This window comes from Triplophysa rosa, linkage group LG12 (genome assembly GCF_024868665.1).
Source record: "Triplophysa rosa linkage group LG12, Trosa_1v2, whole genome shotgun sequence".
Taxonomy (NCBI): Eukaryota; Metazoa; Chordata; class Actinopteri; order Cypriniformes; family Nemacheilidae; genus Triplophysa; species Triplophysa rosa.
This window is the reverse complement of record NC_079901.1, coordinates 7,540,832-7,560,082: the sequence shown is the minus strand read 5'-3', so window position 1 is coordinate 7,560,082 and position 19,251 is coordinate 7,540,832. Positions and strand designations below refer to the sequence as shown.

The 19,251-nt window shown below is 37.8% G+C and overlaps 1 protein-coding gene across 2 annotated transcripts; it reads left to right on the top strand.

Annotated features, from left to right (window-relative positions):
- The first annotated feature begins 681 nt into the window (after nt 1-681).
- On the top strand, nt 682-10,540 carry si:ch211-151h10.2 (uncharacterized protein LOC567699 homolog). Of its 2 annotated transcripts, none has more exons than XM_057347274.1 (9): nt 682-953; nt 2,680-2,893; nt 3,024-3,082; nt 4,332-4,474; nt 4,632-4,728; nt 5,399-5,579; nt 5,685-5,768; nt 9,657-9,752; nt 9,922-10,540. In XM_057347274.1, the coding sequence occupies exons 1-9, from the start codon at nt 790-792 to the stop codon at nt 10,210-10,212; spliced, it is 1,329 nt and encodes a 442-aa protein (XP_057203257.1). In that variant the 5' UTR covers nt 682-789; the 3' UTR covers nt 10,213-10,540. The 2 variants fall into 2 exon arrangements, with proteins under 2 accessions (XP_057203257.1, XP_057203256.1); XM_057347273.1 differs by having other exon boundaries at nt 684-953; nt 4,332-4,470; nt 4,628-4,728.
- The last annotated feature ends 8,711 nt before the right edge of the window (nt 10,541-19,251 follow it).

Genomic DNA, 19,251 nt, shown 5'->3' with positions numbered 1-19,251 from the left:
ATAAATACAGGTAAACATTTTCTTAATATATACATGTTTGTGTACATGTGTTTATAAATACAAAATTAATATGCACAGTACACACATACATTATGTAAACGCGCCACGCAACGCTAGATGGCAGTAAATCTTTACTACAAAGCTAACAACATTGCTGTACACAGTCCTGAGGATGTTACTCTTTACAGTAGTTTTCTCCTTAAAGCGGTCCTGTAGAAAAAAAACAACGTATTGCTTTTGAAATCATACAAAATAGCACCATATGGACTATTTTTATAACACCTTGTCATAGAGCTTGACAGCCATAGTCTCCATTTACTTTCATTTTATGACAAAGTTGAAGGTATTCTTCATAAATTTCCCATTTGTGTTCTAATGAAGAAAACATTAAGGGTGAGAAAATATGACCAGAATTTATTTTATTGACTGAAGTGCTATTTATTTAATAAACTTCTGCGTTTTGTCTATATTTGTATGATTCACTGAGTGTTTAATTACTATTGCTTTATTCTGTATGTGAATGAGCTCTATTGTGTCTATTTTTGTATATGTTTTTGAACAGGGAGTGGTGAGAGCTGGCACAGGTCTGGGTTGGGCAGTGCCTATAACTTCCTCACTGTACGACATTCCTAACATTCCCTTCTTACAACTCAACACGGAAAACACAACACATTACATGATCATGAAGTAAACCTACCGGACCAACAGGTGTTACTGGAAAGTCAAGTATCCAGCCTCCATGACACTGGAGGAACCCAAACAGTTCTCACAGAGCGTGTATGAGGATCCATGCCTCAGCTGAGCTCGGGAGATGTGTGGAGCTGCCTGGAGCGGAGCTGGACGCAGGGCAGGGGAAAACAGGATGGAAAAGCGGAGGAGAGAGAGATGTTGGATGAAATGAACGTGCGAGAGACTGTGAAGGAGAAGACTGACAGAGTGCAGAGATGGATGATGTAAGTGTTTGGAGCGGTGAGAGTGGATGAGATGAGATGTCAACAGGTGATGGGATGTTTGTTTCCCAGCTCATTCTCACTCATCTCGCATCATCACACCTGCTTTAGAAGAAAGATCACTCAACTGCGTTACTTTACACAACACATTCATCTATACACGCAGTTAAGTACAGTTACATTTACCTGACTGATGTTACAATCTTGTCACTCTTAGCTACATTTATTTATACTACAAAAAAAATCTTACTACGCATTTTGGTCTTGTGTTCTACAAATATCTTAAAATTCTTAAATCAAGATGCATTTACTTGACAAGGAAAGTGACTGAAGATATTTAGTTTTGTTTTATTAAAGAAAGTATGTGAATAAAGTAAGTTTATGTTTAAAACAAGCAGTACAAGCACAACACGTAGTCACGTAGAATTAAATCTTTTTAGATTTTCTGGTAAATTTGCAGTCGTTTTCTGTAATTTGATGTTTTTACCGTATGTCACGGTAAAAAAAAGTCTGTAAAAAACATCAGCTGGGGCGCAAGTAAAATACCATAAACAGTTTGTCACATAAAATTACACGTTTTCGTGTTTTCTTGTAAATTTGCAGTCTTTTTCTGTAATTTGACGTTTTTTACCGTATCTCAAAAATACACTTGAAAAAAAGTCTTGGGAAAAAAACTGTAATTTACTAGCAGCTGGGGCGCCAGTAAAATACTATAAAATACGTGTTTTGTCACATAAAATGACATGTTTTCTTGTAAATTTGTAGTCTTTTTCTGGAATTCAACGTTTTTTAATCGTATTGCAAAAATCTGTGAAAAATCTGAGTTTTTAACATTATATGTGAAAATCTGTAAAAAGAGTAAGAAACTGTCAAATTACCATTTTCTACAGTGAATATTTGTGACTTGTGAGTTAAAGGAAAAGTTTATCTCAAAATCAAAATTGTATTATTTTTTATTCACCCACATGTCGTTCATGTTTTATGACCTCCCAGCGTCTTCGGAGTACAAATAAAGATATTTAGGTGACATCCGAGAGATTTCCAGGCCTCTTCATAGACATCATGGTTGTAGTTGTTGTCAAGGTCCAGAAAAGTACTCAGCAACTATACCCATGATGTCTATGAGGAGGCCTGGAAATCTCTCGGATGTCACCTAAATATCTTTATTTGTGCTTCGAAGACGCCGGGAGGTCTTAAAACATGTTGAACGTCATGATAAAAACACAGTTTGAAAAATAACACAGTTTTGATTTTGAGATTAACTTTTCCTTTAAAGGCGGGGTAACCGATTTCCGAATTACGCTTTAGACAACTGAGTCGGGCCGAGTACCAAAACAACATTGTAGCCAATCAGCAGTAAGGTGCACAGTGCACAGGACAGACATTAGCAGGGCCGAGCGCTGGCGAAAGCGAAAGATGGGGGTAGGGGTGTGTTTGTTTTGGGGATTTGAACATCAGCAACTGCTAAGAGAAATCGGACACCCCGCCTTTAACTCTTGAATTCGGCCAGTAAGAAACCACCTGTCAATCACTTAGAACACCAAACAGAAACAAGTTGCAACCACTTATTGCACTGCACCTCCCATACCCCTGCTTTAATTTAATGGATGCAGCTTTAAATAGGAAAACATCAATTTAGTTTTTATGTTCATATGTGCGATAAAGTATGGCTTTAGTCTGACTCTGTGCCAACATTACAATTCTCTCTCTCTCTGTCTCTTCGTAACAGAATGCATTGGCAAAACTGGGCAAAATGGACTCGGTGTTTGTTTCCTATAGCTGTGGTGTTGTTGGTTTTTCTGGAGGAATCTCCTCTGCACCCCTCTGTCTGTCTGACTGAAGCCGGAGCTCGACTGCTACTCGCTGCGCTGCTGTGTGCCGTCATATATCTTTGTTTCTTAGCTTTCCAGTTCCTTCGCAGTTATAAAGTAGAACTAAAACAGGTCAGTCTGCTCAGTAATTCTGTTCAAACGTTCTTCTCGGTGATACAGGGGACATAAAATGTGAATACCAATGACTGTAACGTCACATCTGACTTGTAAATATTTGGTTATTGTTGTGTGGCTTTCTCAGGTGCTCCAGCATAAGGGTGACGTGATAGAGAAAAAAGTTGAAGGAAACCAGCATACAAGGTAAGAGAGACTATCATGAGTTCAATATAAGTTGAAAGAATGTTGTGACATTTCTAAGTAACATTAAAACATTAGTATTGGTGACATGCTTTCAAATACCACAAGATAATTTATAAAATTAATAATTGAAATAAATCCATATTCACATACAATTTTAAGTCTATTGTTCAAGAAAAAAGCCTTAAAAGCAATAATAAATGTGAGGTTTGTATTTTTTTTATAGTTATTATAGTTTTGTTTTTAGTTTTATGAATATTTTAAATTAGCTTTTAGTTTTAGCTTTTTAGTTTTTATGTCAATTTTAGTTCAATTAAAATTGAGTTAAATTGAGCAATTTTGTTACATGCTTTTGTCATTTATTTATTTGTTTATTTTTTATGTTGCTATATAAAATTAATTTATTTTTATTCTATTTTTATTTTCGTTGTTATTTATTATTATAATTGTAGTGCCTAAAACGTATTGTAGTTTATTTTAATGTTTCATTTAATTTAAGTTTTCCCAATAATTTTTAGGCCAATATTTTATTTAAATTCAATAAATAGAAACATTTTAATTTTACTCAACTTAATAACCTTGTGTTAAACCACTTAAATACCTTACAAAAAATGTGTATTATTTAATTTACTTCTTTATAAAGTGTAAAATACTATAGTTCAACCAAAAGTGAAAATTCTGTCATCATTTACTCACCCTCGAGTTGTTCCAAATCTGTATAAATTTCTTTGTTCTGGTGAAGAGAGAAAGATATTTGGAAGAATGTTAGCAACTGAAAGTTCTGGGACATCCTTGACTACCAGAATAAATTAAAATGGGAGTCAAAGTTGCCTCAGAAAAGTGTTAAACAGAACAAGAAAATGATACAATATCTTTTCCTACTATGGTAGTCAATGATGCCCCAGAAATCTCCTCATTTTTCGAAATATCTTTCTTTGTGTTTATCAGAACAAAGAAATTACACAGGTTTGGAACAACTCGAGGGTGGATAAATTTCATTTTTGGGTGAACTATCCCTTTAACAGTCATCATTTTCTGATATTTCTGCATGTGTCGTGAGCATAACAAACTGATAAAGTCTGTGAAAATCAACACCGTGTCACGGTTACTGTTGACAGAGTTGAACTTAATCTGAAGCTGGAACATTTCTTTAATCCCGCTGTCATTTACTGTAACACAATATTATCTTCCTGTGCTTGTGTTCAAACATTCTTTTCATTTCTGTCAATTACGTCTTGTTTTTCTGTCTCAGTATAACAGCACAGCAGGATGCGGGTCATCTTGTAACAAAGGTTAATGTTCTAGCAGATGGCTTAGTGGTCTGTCTCCTTCACGAGCCCCTTCCAGACGCCAGCGAGTCCCACATACGAGACCTCCTCATCAGACTAGAGGTATGTCAGACGTGAATGTCAAATTTGATCTCATGTAGGCCCATCCTTAGTTTCTTTCACACTGGCATTAATGGAATGTGGCAGCAGTCTTGACATACTTAAAACGGCACTTGTAATTCAAATCGTGTTGTACAATTTTTGTACTTTTTACATTCAGGCAGTGTCCCGGACTCTCCAAAAAGCGTCCAGCAATGATGAGGAACAGGAGTGTCCCCTAAAAGACCGAGTTAACCATATAAACTCTTACCTGCAGGACAGGTGAGCTGTCAGCCGATGCACCTGATTTGCATTCCAGAGCTGACAGACAGCAAATATTTACCCACATTTACAACAAACTGTCCCGCCCCTGTGTTATTTCATCATGTCTTCAGGTATTTGTGTTTGGCTGGTGAAGTGTTTGTAATGAACTCCACCTAAGAACGTCTCGCTGTCAGACAGACACCATCTATGTTAATTCATTTCAGTTTTATTGGCACAAAGATTCAGGTGTTATTGGGTAATCAATGTATTTATATAGACATAAAATGTCATTCTACATTTAAATATGAGGTAGATAAATACAGTCTGCAACATCAACATTTAGACACTTGTGAAATTTTAAATGGACTGGGTTTCGGTTCCTCACAGTTTTTCATTTGTATTAATCTAAACGTGTCTGCAATAATATGCAATAAAAACTTTGCAACACTTTTTCAGCCAATTTTCAAATATTTATGTATTTATATACTGTATGTATTGTTATTGATCTTTTCCTAAATGTCTGTCTCTTTGTATTGCTTGTGTCTGAACCCTGTCAAGGTGACTCTCTCTGTTACTATAGTGTTCTTTCTTTTTAGAGCCTGATAGCATTGCATTGTTCTTTGTTGTTATGTTTGAGTTTCCTAATTCACGATAATAATGACCTTCCCTCTGTCTGTGTGTGTGTCAGGGTGAGGGCTCTGCGATCTCTGCTGCAGGTCCAGCGTGAGAGTGAATCGAGTGTGTGTGAAGTTCAGACTGGTTTACAGAAACACTGGGCGCTTCTGGAGAACTTACACACCAGAGTGACCCTGAGACCCGACAGCAAACAAGAAGTGAATGACCTGCACGCTGTCCTCACGGACACTGAGGTAAAACAACTGATGCTTCAACCGGCCGCTCACCATCTAAAACAACATTGTAGCCCATTGTGATGACTCTTTACAGTAATATCTGTATATGTGTGTGTGTTTCAGAATCTATTCACTGAGATTGGACAATTCAAAAGTAAAGTTCAGCAGTGCCGGATGCAGCTGGAAACTAGTATACAGCTTTTACAGGTAAATCCACACATACTGTGTTTGACTTATGAAACGAATGCAGGCTAAACCTGAAATGTAATTGTAGAAGTGAAATGAAAGAAAAAACAAGAGACGCTTCTTCATGCACCACTCACTTACAACAAAAGGATGTTGTGGGTGGTGTCCAGTATGTTCTAGATGGTTGCAATGATATTAGGTGTTTACTGGACTGAGTCAAAATAGCTCAACCCCATGTCTTTCCCCATTTTTCATGATGATTTGTCAATGCAGGTCTATGGATTTTTTTCCATCTTATGGTATATGTTAAAGGGGTCATATTGCATGGCTAAAACGAATGTTATGGTTTGTTTTTGATGTAATGCAATGTGTATACACGATTTAAGGTTCAAAACCGCTGTATTTTCCACATACCGTGCATGTTTGTATCTCCTCTTTGCCCCGCCTCTCTGAAACACGCACATTTTTTACAAAGCTCATCGCTCTGAAAAGCGAGATGTGCTATGATTGGCCAGTTAACCAGTGCGCAGTGATTGGTCGAATACTGCAAGCGTGTGATGGAAATGTAACGTCAGGTTCCAAAGCAATTGTACTGACTTGCGTATACATTTGGGCGGTGTTAGTCAACTCATACCACGAACTGACGTAGATTTGTGGGGGTGTGGTTACACGAGGCGTTTCAGGCAGGTCTGGGTGAGCATTCGCTTTTAGATAGAATGCATCTTTTGTTCCGACACTTTCATTTTTGCAATTTGATGTGTCTAATACATACATGCATGGGCAACTTATAACACACCAAAGACACAGAAAAACACGTAGTCGCGCCATATGACCCCTTTAAATCTCTCAGCAAATGTGATTTGAGGTGTCATTCTTATCAGTAGCACAAACAGTGTGGGCTATGCTTAAAGAAAGAGATTGGTTCAGACCCTTGAGTATGAGAAATGACACAATAAAGATTTTGCTATATTTTTGAGGACACTTCCAGAATTTTAAAACACCACTACAGCATACAGACTGGCCAAACGTTTAGTCACTTAACTGAAATATCTCTCATGATCTTAAAAACCTTGTGATCTGAAGGTGTGTGCATACATATTTTAAAGAAAGCAGAAAGCTTAATTTATATTTTGAAAAACTGAAAAAGGCAGTTAGAGCCCAGTTTTGATGGAAACTCGTGTTAAAGGGGTCATATGGCGGAAGTACGTGTTTTTCTGTGTCTTTGGTGTGTTATAAGTTGCCCATGCATGTATTAGACATGTAAAATTGCACAAATGAAAGTGTCGGAACAAAAGATGCATTCTATTTAATAGCGAATGCTCAACCAGACCTGCCTGAAACGCCTCGTGTAACCACACCCCCACAAATCTACGTAACTTCGTAACATGATTTGACTAAGACCGCCCAAATCTCAGAGGTGGACAGTAACGAAGTAAATTTGCCTGAGTACTGTACTTAAGTACACTTTTTGAGTATCTGTACTTTACTTGAGTATTATTTTTTCTGAGTACTTGTACTTTAACTTCACTACATTTGAAAGACAAATATCATACTTTTTACTCCACTACATTTATAAAAAGGTCCAAAAGTAGAAAATGGTTTCTATGCAGCGGGGTTTCCTGTGTGCGCAATTTATCTGGCTTGCGATCTGCCAGGACCTTTTACTGTTGCCAAGTATTTCAGTTTTTCTAATCTCGCGGTTTTCCGGCAAGCTTTGAATGGCCATTTGGCAGATTTTTTAACGCAAATCTGGCAACTCTGGGATCTTACCCGCTAAACTAATGTAAACGTTGGCGCTGCTACACCGTTGATAGCGCTCTAAAAAGGCAAATAGACCATTAAAAGAGGAAAAAGGCACATGTTAAAGTGTGGTGTAATCATCTGTGGGTAACGATCAGTCAAAGATCGTGGAAACATTGTCATGAAAATGATCGGCATAACGGCTAAACGGTAAATAAGCATCACATACACCTTGAGCTACGCGTGTGTTAACTTCTGATCTGCTGCTATATAATTTAAAGCGATTTGGAAAATGAATGATGTTTTTACTGAAGTTACTATAGTTGAAGTGTTTCTGTTGAAATAAAAACAATAGAACCCTGCCCAAAATACAACATAAAATGTAATGGATTTAATGGTTATAATGGGAATTGTATTATGGATACTTGTTGTCTACTTTGTACTTGTATGTGATGGATTCTATTGATGGGATGGTAAATCCTATTGGAATAAAACCCAAAACACACTACAAAGAGGAATTTAATTTAAAAATCTCAAAAAAATCATTGTTTTTTTTTCAGCAGGGATGGTATTTGCAGTAAAACCACAGTATCCACAAATTTACCATTTTCTAAATATAGGAACCATACTCCAATTAATAATCTTTAGTAAAACCACAGCAACTAAAAATACCATAGTTTCATTATACTAGCTATAGTTTATGTTTGTAGTTAAATTATGGTAATACAAGTGGTAATAAATCCAACAAACACATGGCTTCTACACTTTACTATTTACAAGAACCTTACTACTTACTGGTAAATTGCTGCTAAAACTGGTAAAGGGAATATACAAAATAAAAGAACACTGCTCATAGATACATATAGGCCTAGGGGGCTAATGATGATAATTAGGCTAAATGATCATACAGGATTATATCTAAACTAAACATATGTGTGCTAAACATATAAAGCTCTTATAGGAGTTGCTCACTGCAAAATTTGCCCCCATTGACTTTCCATGGTAGGAATAAAAATGACTATGGAAAGTCAATGGTGGCAAATTTTGAAGTGATCTACTCCTTTAATACTACTGATACTGTGAGCTACTCGGTGTATTCAGTAGGGTGCTTCAGAGGCACAAGGTATACGACAATAAAACAATGCACAACTGACATAAAGGAAATTTACTTTTAATACTTGAGTACTTTTAAAAGCACGTACTTCTGTACTTTTACTCAAGTAAGAATCTGTCTTTACAACTTTTACTTGTAGTGGAGTAATATTTGACCAGTAGTATCTGTACTTTCACTCAAGTAAGGAAGTTGTGTACTTCGTCCACCTCTGCCAAATCTACACGTAGTTAAGGAGGGCGTAATTGTAAATCTCATTGTATCTGTCTGTCAGTACAATTGCTTTGGAACCTGATGTTCCGAATATGGTAAGAGACGTTACATTTCCGTGAAATGCTTGCAGTATTCGACCAATCACTACGCACTGGTTAACTGGCCAATCATAGCACACCTCGCTTTTCAGAGCGATGAGCTTTGTAAAAATCAGCGCGTTTCAGAGAGGCGGGGCAAAGAGGAGATACAAACATGCACGGTATGTGGAACATACAACGTTTTTTAAACTTTAAATGGTGTAAACACATTGCGTTACATCTAAAACAAACAATAATATTCGTTTTAGCCGTGCAATATGACCCCTTTAATGCTGTTCCCATCCATCCCAGGTTCAAATGTCAAGAATATACAGTACAAATTTACAAATCGTCGGTGTCCTTCCAAAACCTTGTATGTCCAAATTCGCTGTTTTTCAGAAATGAAATGAAACAAAAAACACAGCACTTTTTAAATGATTACAGCTGTGTTGCCAAAGTTGACAAGCACTTTTTAATACTATTTATTGGTTAGATATTTGAAAAACCCATTGACATACATAAAGGGTGACTAAAAATAATGATTTATGGTAAAATAATAAAAATCACGAAATCACGACAGCAGCGAAATACTAGGCAAAGGGTGGCAACGTTAAACATGCTTAAATATAACAAAGTTTGATAAATATTGAAGAATAAATAAGTGACACTACATTTTTGAATGGTATTGTACCTTTGAACAAAAACAACAACTTTACTTTAAGGCAGTAATACTGTAAGGCTGGGCTTTTATTGTTTGCTCTTTCTCAGGGACTTCGCAGCAGTCAGCAGGGTCTGTCTGAGACTGTGAGTACTACAGTTGATTCTGCATGGACCAAACATTTATTACAATCCAACACTGATCTGGTGAGCAGCAATTCACAGATCACACAACATACACTCTTATAAATAAGTACTAGAAACGTACTTTTGTATTTCTTAATTTAAACCAGAGAGTGAAAAAGTTTAGAGTAGACTTTTGTTTAAAAATGATTTGATTTGTTCACTGTATCACTGTGTCTTTATATGTTGGCAGTTTTCGGAGATCCATGAGGATTTTGCATCTTTGGAACAGCAGACGTCCAATTTTGTGATTCACTTGAGGGGTCTGAATGCATCTGAAGAGAAGACGGGTTTGGCTCAGCCACAAGCCTCTCATCGATTATCTCTGCCTGCAGTCCCAGTGTACACTGCTGCATCAGATCCAGAGCAAACACATTCTGACCCAGAAACTGATTCAGAGTGCACACAGAAACCCCACTCCAAACTGTCTCCCTTCCATCTCCTGTGTGGGGTGAAGAGAAGGAGGTCATCACCGTTAGTTTGACAGAAGGAGGTCACTGAAGTTTTACATAGCAGTTTCAAGAAAGTACAGTGTGTGTGTTTCACCTCCACATTGACTAAACAATGTGAATTAAATGTATACAAATATTTAAGTTATATACACAAAGTATTTTTGTAATGGCCTGTTGAGCAGGTGTAATGAATCATGCACTTATATGTATAATATTTTATGATTAAATAAAATAATGCACTGAAATATAGTGTGTGTGTGTGTGTGTATGTGTGTGTGTGTGTGCGTGCGTGCGTGCGTGTAATTGTGAAATTGTAACTGCAAATCGTGTAAATAAAAATATTTTTCATATGGGTCGTTGAATCCAAAATAACTTTATTGAAGTAGCCTACATTTTTATATACTCACAATTAAGTACATTTTAAGTTGAACAGGTGCAGAATTAACAAAAACATGAAACACGTATATATAAATTACTGTAGATGATGAAAAAGTAATGTCAAAAATATCGTAAAATATGAATAAACAGACGTAGATACAAACAGATATAACTACATACGTTTTGGTCATGAAAATTAGCTTGTGATTGCCTTGATTTTTTGATCGCTTTTTCTCTACATTTCGACTGTTTCAGGGACAACACAAACGTTATGTGGCGCAAACTTAACTTTCGCTAGACCGCAAGGAATCAATAACTGTTGAGTAGTTTTAATTTAATTTAATACAACTTATATACAATACAACATTCATATTAATTATAATTATTATGAATGAAATAAAAAATAAATTGTTATAGTATAACCAAACACAGACCGGAAGTTATAACTTCGGATCAGGCGCGTGCGCACCAGCTTTTACTCGTACCGTTTCTGTATTTATTTATTTACTTATTTGTTTCTTTATTGTTTTATACTTGCCATTGATCGTCTTTCATTATCAATGTAAAGATAATTAATGTGGAACATAAATATTTCGTCTGCGGTGTTAGGCCATGAACGACCACATGATGGCGCATTACAATCAAAAATGAAAGGTAACGCCAACAAGTCTTCGGCCAGGCAGCAGGCTGCATATTTACATGCGCTGCGAGTAACTTAATTCGTTTGTGACGATCGAGTGTATTCTGGTTAAGTGGTAAGTTGTGTTCAAGGCACACTGTCCGTTCATAAACGTTTATTTTGATCGCAGATTCCCCCGTGGTTCCAGTTTGCGTTTGAGCGTTAGCAGTAAACATTTTTGTTTGTGTATCATAAGCTCTGGCGTTACTCTGTACTACTTTCTGCTGTACTTCACTTTTGTGGATGTAGGAATTCATACTTAAATTGCACTTAAGTCGATATACTTCAATATACTGTAAAATACAGCGGTAAAGTATTTACTGTGGTAAACTGTAGTGCATTGTAGTAGACCATATTATAGTAATACAATATACTGTAGTATTATATGATAGTAGGTTGATAAGGTATAGTAAATACCATAGTATAATTTATTATTTACTATAGTAAGGTTCAAAAACACTTAAGTATCTAGGAATTTTACTAGTTTACTGTGTACCGTAGGCCCTACGCCCAAAATTACCTTACCAAACAACATTGACCCCCATTGAATTCCATTGTATGAATACAAAACCACGTAGACATTTCTCAAACTATCTTCTTTTGTGGTCTACAGAAAGAGTCATATAGCCATGAGGGTGAACAAATGTTACATTTAGATTTTTAGGCAAACTATCCTTTTAATTCACATGTGTCAGACTTTATTAAACTCTGCAGGAGCTGCATTTCTATGTAGTGAATAATATTAAAACTACTCCGGTTTCTCTTTTAATTGATGTACTTTTTGGTGTAAAATATTAAAATACTTATAGTTATCATGACATTGGTGATCAAAATCTCTCTTTAAAATGTGATTTCAGCGTTTCTTCAGACTCACCCCACTTTATCTGAAGGGTGTTATGGTCTTTAGACAGTACAGAGTAAGAGAAGCAAAAGTCTTTAATGGTCATTGCCAGAAACCTGTTATCTGTTATTACTAAACACTAAGGTACCCTCTGGATTTCTCGGACCCGGTGAACTCTTTTGATCCAAATTCGATTACCTTTCCCTCCGCCGGCTCTGATCCAATCACATGCAACCGTTCAGAGGATGTCAGTCTGCTCTGACCCGAGAAAGTTTGCTCAGAAGTGAATGACAGATGGGCAAGACAGATTGATCGACTGCTGATCGCATTATGTGTGCGTGAAAAGTTGACAGGACACAAACCAGCGTAGGCATTTAGTGGGGCTGGATGGCGAACAGAGGATGAGATCAAGTTTATTTATGCAGGCAGTGCTGAGCTACGCAGAAATCTGTCTGACAGGAGCGCCGTACCAAAACTCAGGGAGCTGTCTAATGTCTACATAGACAGCTGCCTTCTAAGGCAGCGTTTGGATCTTTGTGGAAGTGACTGATTTGGAGAACACAAATCCTGACATTGAGACCTGACTCTATACACGGTTTCAGCTGCAACAACATAAACAAACGTTATGTTGCCTAACCTAAACTTCCGGTGGACATCCGCAAAGAATCAATAACTGTTGAGTAGTTTCAATGTAACTTAATGCAATGAATATACAATCAAATATTCATATACATTAATACTGATATGAATTAAATATCAAATAAATTGGACCAGGCGCGTGCGTTCGATAATACCTTCTATAAGCACGAACAGCCTGATCTTGTACCTATTTTACGAGGTGGCTAATTGGTATGAATTTTGTGATGTGAATCATACAAAAATGTACAATTACCAATTAGAAAACAGTACTGAAGCCCCACCCCTACACTGTAAAAAAACTGGCTTTATAGTTTTACAGTTTTTATTTTACGGCTTTTTGAAATTGAAAAAAAACTTTTTTTTGAAAGTCAAAAAACACAAAACACTTTTAATTTAAACTTACAAATTATATTATTTTTACGGTTTTTACAGTGGTAGCTAACCAACACTGGAGCGAAAGCAGATCGTACTAAAACGAGATATGTACGAATTAGCCACCTCGTAAATTAAGTTATGAATTGCCAAGAAACATTTATTGTAGGACAAACTATTTTTACGGGTGTAACGATATATGGGCATTATATCGCAATATAATTTACACACAAAATTTAAGTTTTGTATTTTGCTATGCCGAAATATTTTTCTTTGTGTTCAACCGAAGAAAAAGAAATTTATACGAGATGGCAACAACTTGAGGGTGAGTAAATGATGACAGAATTTTCATTTTTGGGTGAACTGTCCCTTTAACATTCATCTTGACTCGGGTAATTTTTGCGTGTGTGTAGGGCTCTCGGAAAATGCAGTCTAGGCTTCCTAGATTCTATTACAACAGAGCTAATGTGTCTTAAGAATGTGAAACAGAAGGCCAGAACGTCTCACCGCCGTAACCTCAAAACCGCAGCTTAACCAGTGACAAATATGTCCAAATTGTGTGAACTCATTATGTGTGTGCGTAATTGTATGTGTTTCATTGGCCTAGTGCCTAATTCATCTTGTTTTGTGGCCTCTGCACCTGTTGGTCTCTCTCCGACTGTGGCTCTAATTGAAAAGGGTGGGCCGTACCCGGGGGACCGCTGCGAGGAATGGAATGTGTGCTTAAGCATTCTGGGATAGGAGTTGTCACAACACTTTACATGCGCGCGCACACACACACACACAGTGTAGAAAGAATGAAGGAGAGGGGGGTGTGAGAAGTGTGAAGATTGGGATCATTTTGTCGTAAACAACAAAAGCGCTTGGTCGCTCCACACCGCACGATCTTTCACTCCTTCATTATTAAAGCGTGGAAACAATGCAAAGAATAAATGTCTGGCATTTTCCCCCTCTCGGTTATTCTTCATTCATTCACATGCCAGATGTCAATACAGTCTAATTTGACACAGCGGGACTGTTAGGAAACTCGGGGCGGTGAGGCAGATAGCGCAAGAATCTCTTATATGTACCAGGCCGGGAGAGAAAAATTCGGTGTGCCATAGCTGTGCGGTGAGATCAGGCCTTGTAAAAGATGAGAACAAGCTGGCAGATGCTGACTACACCCGGGAAGGCCGACGGTTTTTGCTTACTTTTATTCACGATGGTATAAACAGGTTTTTACTTAAAATTTTTCGAAAATGCCTACATATACTCACTGCCGTGATGCTGACTGGTTGCTATGGTGTTGCTAAGGGCTTCTGAGGGGTGTGGAGATGTTCTGGGTGGATGCGGTAGGCCTCACTGAAGAGGTCTGGTTTAGTAATGCTCTGAATGCATCTCCTTCCGTATTTCAGGATGTGAAGGGGATGACAGTGAAGTTTAGAAAAGGAGTCCGCCTTTGATGGCACTTGAGATATAGACTAATCAAACACCACGTCTGCTGCTTCCATGAACGAGAAGCTCTGTGGAAAACTAAAATCATTCATTTTTATGATAGAGCGCCTTGTGAGATTTACTCAAGGACGTCGGGATGAATAATTTTCCAAATGTGCCATACGCTCGCATGCTGTGTGTGTGTCTTGTGTTCGACGTGATTGGATTTTGAGCAGAATCATTTTTGGAGTTTGTAATGGAATCTTGCTGGAATGTAGTTTTATAGAGGGTGTAAAATAGAAGAACCTCACGCCAAATGATGATAGGTTATTACTGGTAATAGCAGATGTTTGATTTTAATGTGTATGTTGGATGAGCTTGAATCTTTACACTTGTTGCAAACAATTCTGGGATAGGCTGTATCCATTGTACATTGTTTTCCATTGTGGTCACATAATGTTTGTATCATAGGTATTTGCACGCACAGTTTGTGTGCATCCAGTATTATATATTTTTACTTTGTGATGATGACAACAAGCCTTTATGAATCTAAAGTTGCAAGTTGTGTGTGTGTGTTAATGTGTTTGCGTGTGTGTGTGTGTGTGTGTGTGTGTGTGTGTGTGCATTTTCTTTAAGGGAGTTTAGGAAGAGTGAATAAATGTGGTTTCAATCATTACAAAATATACTGTTTCCTGTTTTTGTAAATAAGTCTTATTGAACTTAAAGGCTGCAGGCAAAAGCAATTTACATCATGACCTTTGAACTTCTGCCTTACATCAGCGATGCAGATACATGTCACATCATTCTGCTGGATTCGTGTTTTCTGCTGCTTGTATAAGAGAGAGAAATGACTCTGTCATCATTTACTCACCCTCATGTCGTTCATAACCAAATGACTCTTTCTTCTGTGAAAAGCAAAATAAGTTATTTTGAGAAATGTCTCAGTGGTTTTGTGTCCATACAATGGAAGTCAATGGGGGCCAATGTTGTTTGGTTACCGACATTCCTCAAAACATCTTTTGTGTTCTGCAGCAGAAAGAAAGTCATACAGGTTTGAAATGACACGAGGGTGAGTAAATGATGACAGAATTTTGGGTGAACTGTCCACCTAATGGAGGTATTGAAATATGAAAAGCAAGATGAAAAGAATGTGTGTGTGTGTGTGTGTGTGCGTGTGATATAAACCACATTAACTTGGCTTATGAATATTAATGAGGTGATGTAACCAAAAGGCATGTGTTGCTGGCCAATCAACATCCAGTTTTTGTTAATAAATCATGTTTCGTGATTTATATCATTTTCCACAGCAATAGCACTTGCATCTGATAATCTCACGAGATGGTCCATTGTCAATTTCTTTAACAGGTCTCCCTCCTTCCCCCCTTTCTCTCTCTTTGTTTATTTCTATCTTCCTCGCCCCTCTTTCAATGTGTGAGGCAGGCCACTCGCTTAAAGACTAAACAAACAGCCTGGTCTCTAGACAAAAGCCTCGCTGGCCGGACACTTGTGACAGAAAACCTTTTCACGCTCTCTTCTCAGAAAAAAGAGCAAGAGCGAGAGAGAGAGGGGTGGGTGGGTGCTGAGTGTAGTGTATGGTGGGTTGTGATGTCCATTCAGAGATTGTCACTTGTATACAAAAGCGACTACATGACACTTAAGCTAAATCAGGAGTTAATGGACTGTTTTCTCAGGCCTGTTGAACATGATGTGGGCGTTTGGGTGGGTGTGTTAGGTTTGAAGATCACAAAACCCGTCAGTGTGGTTTATGAAGTTTATGAAGTACTTACCTCAAAATAAAAAGACGAAAGAGTGCGTTTTACTTGCTACCTAGATAGCAAAAGTTATTGATTAAATGTTTAATCAATGTTAATTTAACATTAAATCAGTCATCTTTGCTATCTGGGTACTGTTTTTCAGTAACATTAACATAGAGGCCTAAAAGCTACGTAAATATGGTTACAATTAGCATTAGAAATGAGTACTAGCATAGCATGCTAGTCATACTCGCGTTGAAAAACTCAACATTCCAAGCAATGTGCTTTTGGCTGCTATTCAAGCGGTAAGGCGAACACAACGGTTAGCATCAAACAAGATGTATCCAAGATGAGCAAAGTTCTTCTCGTGTCATTGTTAAAAACATACTGAGCGCAAACAAGCGTGTTTCAATTTGGAGATAGATGTTTGTGCAACAGACACCGAGAGAGGTCACAACCTCCTCGGCAGGAGCACCGCAGCGCTCTGCATCACAGTCACTGTAGCCGATCGGCTCTTTGAGACCTTTGACAATCTATCAGATCTCCTAACTGGCTGATCGGGGCATATTAGCATGTGAAGACGTTAAACACAGCAAGAAGAGCCTCCGGGGGACTGACTGCAATTTCTGCAGCTTTTGTTTTCCCTTCTCGGGACCAGTCCCCCCTCCGTTCCGATCCCTCCATCCCACGGACGGATGGCATTCGTGTCAAGCCCGTTCTTTTACATCGCCGCTGCCCCCCGCTCGCCGCGAAGCGCGGAAAGAGGCGCACACTGAGGGAGAGACGCTGGAGCCCTAGGTACCGACCTCATTAGCAGATAAAAGCAACCTCTCCCCATGACCCTTGACCTCTGGGGTTGCCATGGAGCCTGCCAGTCCTGGCTGGGCCGGAGCATGCTGGGATGGCTCTCAGCAGGAAGTTGAGCGAAAGGGACTGCTACGAAGACGTCGGTACCGCAAAACACGTGTACGAGTGCACACACACACACAAAATTGGTATTCAATAAGGCTCTCTTCCCATGGCTGCAAGGAGAGGGGTAATGGATTGTGTTGTGTTTTTGTTTAACGGACCGTTCAAATTGTCAAAGTGTTTTGTTGTTTTGGATGAGGTTGGAAGAAATCATCAGTTTTAATGGATATCTGATGCGTTCGGAATGTTGTGTTGAGCTAGCATGAAATGAAATCGATTAATATTTATCATGACATGTCAAAAGGGAAGAATTTTTCCATTTGATTGAATATTTACAGGTATTCTCAAGATGGGAGACACCTGGTCAGCATGGATGACGATATTACTGATCCTTACATAAAAGTACTGTGGAGGTACAAGATGGTCACCATATATACTTTTAATGGAAAATGGAAAAATAGACATTATTATATAATTACTTTTTGTTGTATAGGTTTTAGTTGAGTTAGTTTAGTTTTTATTAGAGCTGTCAAAAGATTAATCGCGATTAATCGCATCCAGAATAAAAGTTTGTGTTTACATAACATATGTCTATGTACTGTGCATATTAATTTTGTATTTATAAATACAAACACTTACACAAGTATACATATTTAGGAAATATTTACATGTATTTATTTATATTTACCAATAATTGAAATGATATATAAATGTTTATTAATATTTAGATTTTTCTTAAATATATGCATGGATGTGTATGTGTTAATAAATACAAAATTATTATGCACCGTACACAGATATATATTATGTAAACACAAACTTTTATTCTGGATGCGATTAATCTTTTGACAGCCCTAGTTTTTATGTTAAGTTAATAAAAAAATATTTCCGTTTTTTTCAAAATTTTCAAACATTTCAAATTTTTGTTTAGGTTACGTTTCGAATAATATTCAGGCCAATATTTGATTTGATTTCAATGAACAAAAATAATATTTTTAGATTTTGTTTTAGTAAACTATAATAACCTTTTAATTTTACAATTTTACGTGTCTAATACATGCACGGGCAACTTATAACACACCAAAGAAACAGAAAACCTGCCCCCTTTAAACCGTTGGTCCCCATTGACTTGCATTGGTTTTGTCAATACAAAAGAAGTCATTGGGGACCAAACTTTTTTGGTTACCAAAATATCTTCTTTTGCGTTTTGCAGAAGAAAGAAAATCACAGGTTTAAAATGACAACAGAGTGAGTAAAGGATGACAGAATTTTCATTTCGAAGGTGAACTATTCCTTTAAGACATACATTTCCCCCCCATTTTGTCAGTCGTTCTTAAAAGTTTTGACTTCAATGCCCCCCTTTTGTCCAAAACAATATTCAAAGTCCCCCCATTCAAAATGTCTACCCATTAATATATTTTAGAGCTTGGAACTTAGCAATTAGTCATATCATAGCTGGTTTTAGCTTATTTTAACATTGTTTTGTCTAATTTTAAGTAATCTTGGGGCCCCCTAGTGGGCCCGGTCCCACTAACATGCCAGTACCATAGTATCTAGTGCTCCTTTTTTTTTGTAGACACAAATGCATATCCACGCATGCCCTTAAACCATGAGTTTGTAAACCTTGTTTAAACATCCGCTAGCACGTTTAAGCATATACTTTGTGTCTTAAGGATGGCATGCATGTGTGCGCGAGCGTGTTAGGCGCGGGGTATACGTCGGTCACGCCGCCTGACTTTTATATGCTGTGGCTAACCTCACTCCCCACAGCTGACTGAATATTAAATAAACAGATCCAAGTGGCTGAATTCAGTTGGGTAAGTACTGGAGCAGGCAGGAGGAGTTAACACACACACTAAAGTCAAGGCCCCAGGGCCCCTCGACGGACTGTCTTATTTTTGGCAGCTGCGCTTGAGGGAGGCAGAGAGGCCTGGGGGGGAAGGTTTGGCAGAAGGGGGGGGTGTCGAACCTTCAGACAAAGAGAGAGAGACTTGTGGAAAAGCGAAAGTACGAGGGAGAGATGACAGCTGAGGCGGGGGATAGAAGTCCTTGTGTTTATTGCTCTGGAATGAAAATCAGGAACAGC

What these genes read in the sequence shown, in the direction of transcription:
- si:ch211-151h10.2 (XM_057347274.1), top strand. Translation starts at nt 790, where the DNA reads ATGCCTCAGCTGAGCTCGGGAGATGTGTGGAGCTGCCTGGAGCGGAGC. An exon ending in CCTCATCAGACTAGAGGTAT is followed by an intron (nt 4,475 to 4,631) that starts GTCAGACGTGAA and finishes ACATTCAGGCAG; the next exon opens with TGTCCCGGACTCTCCAAAAA. An exon ending in CTGTCCTCACGGACACTGAG is followed by an intron (nt 5,580 to 5,684) that starts GTAAAACAACTG and finishes TGTGTGTTTCAG; the next exon opens with AATCTATTCACTGAGATTGG.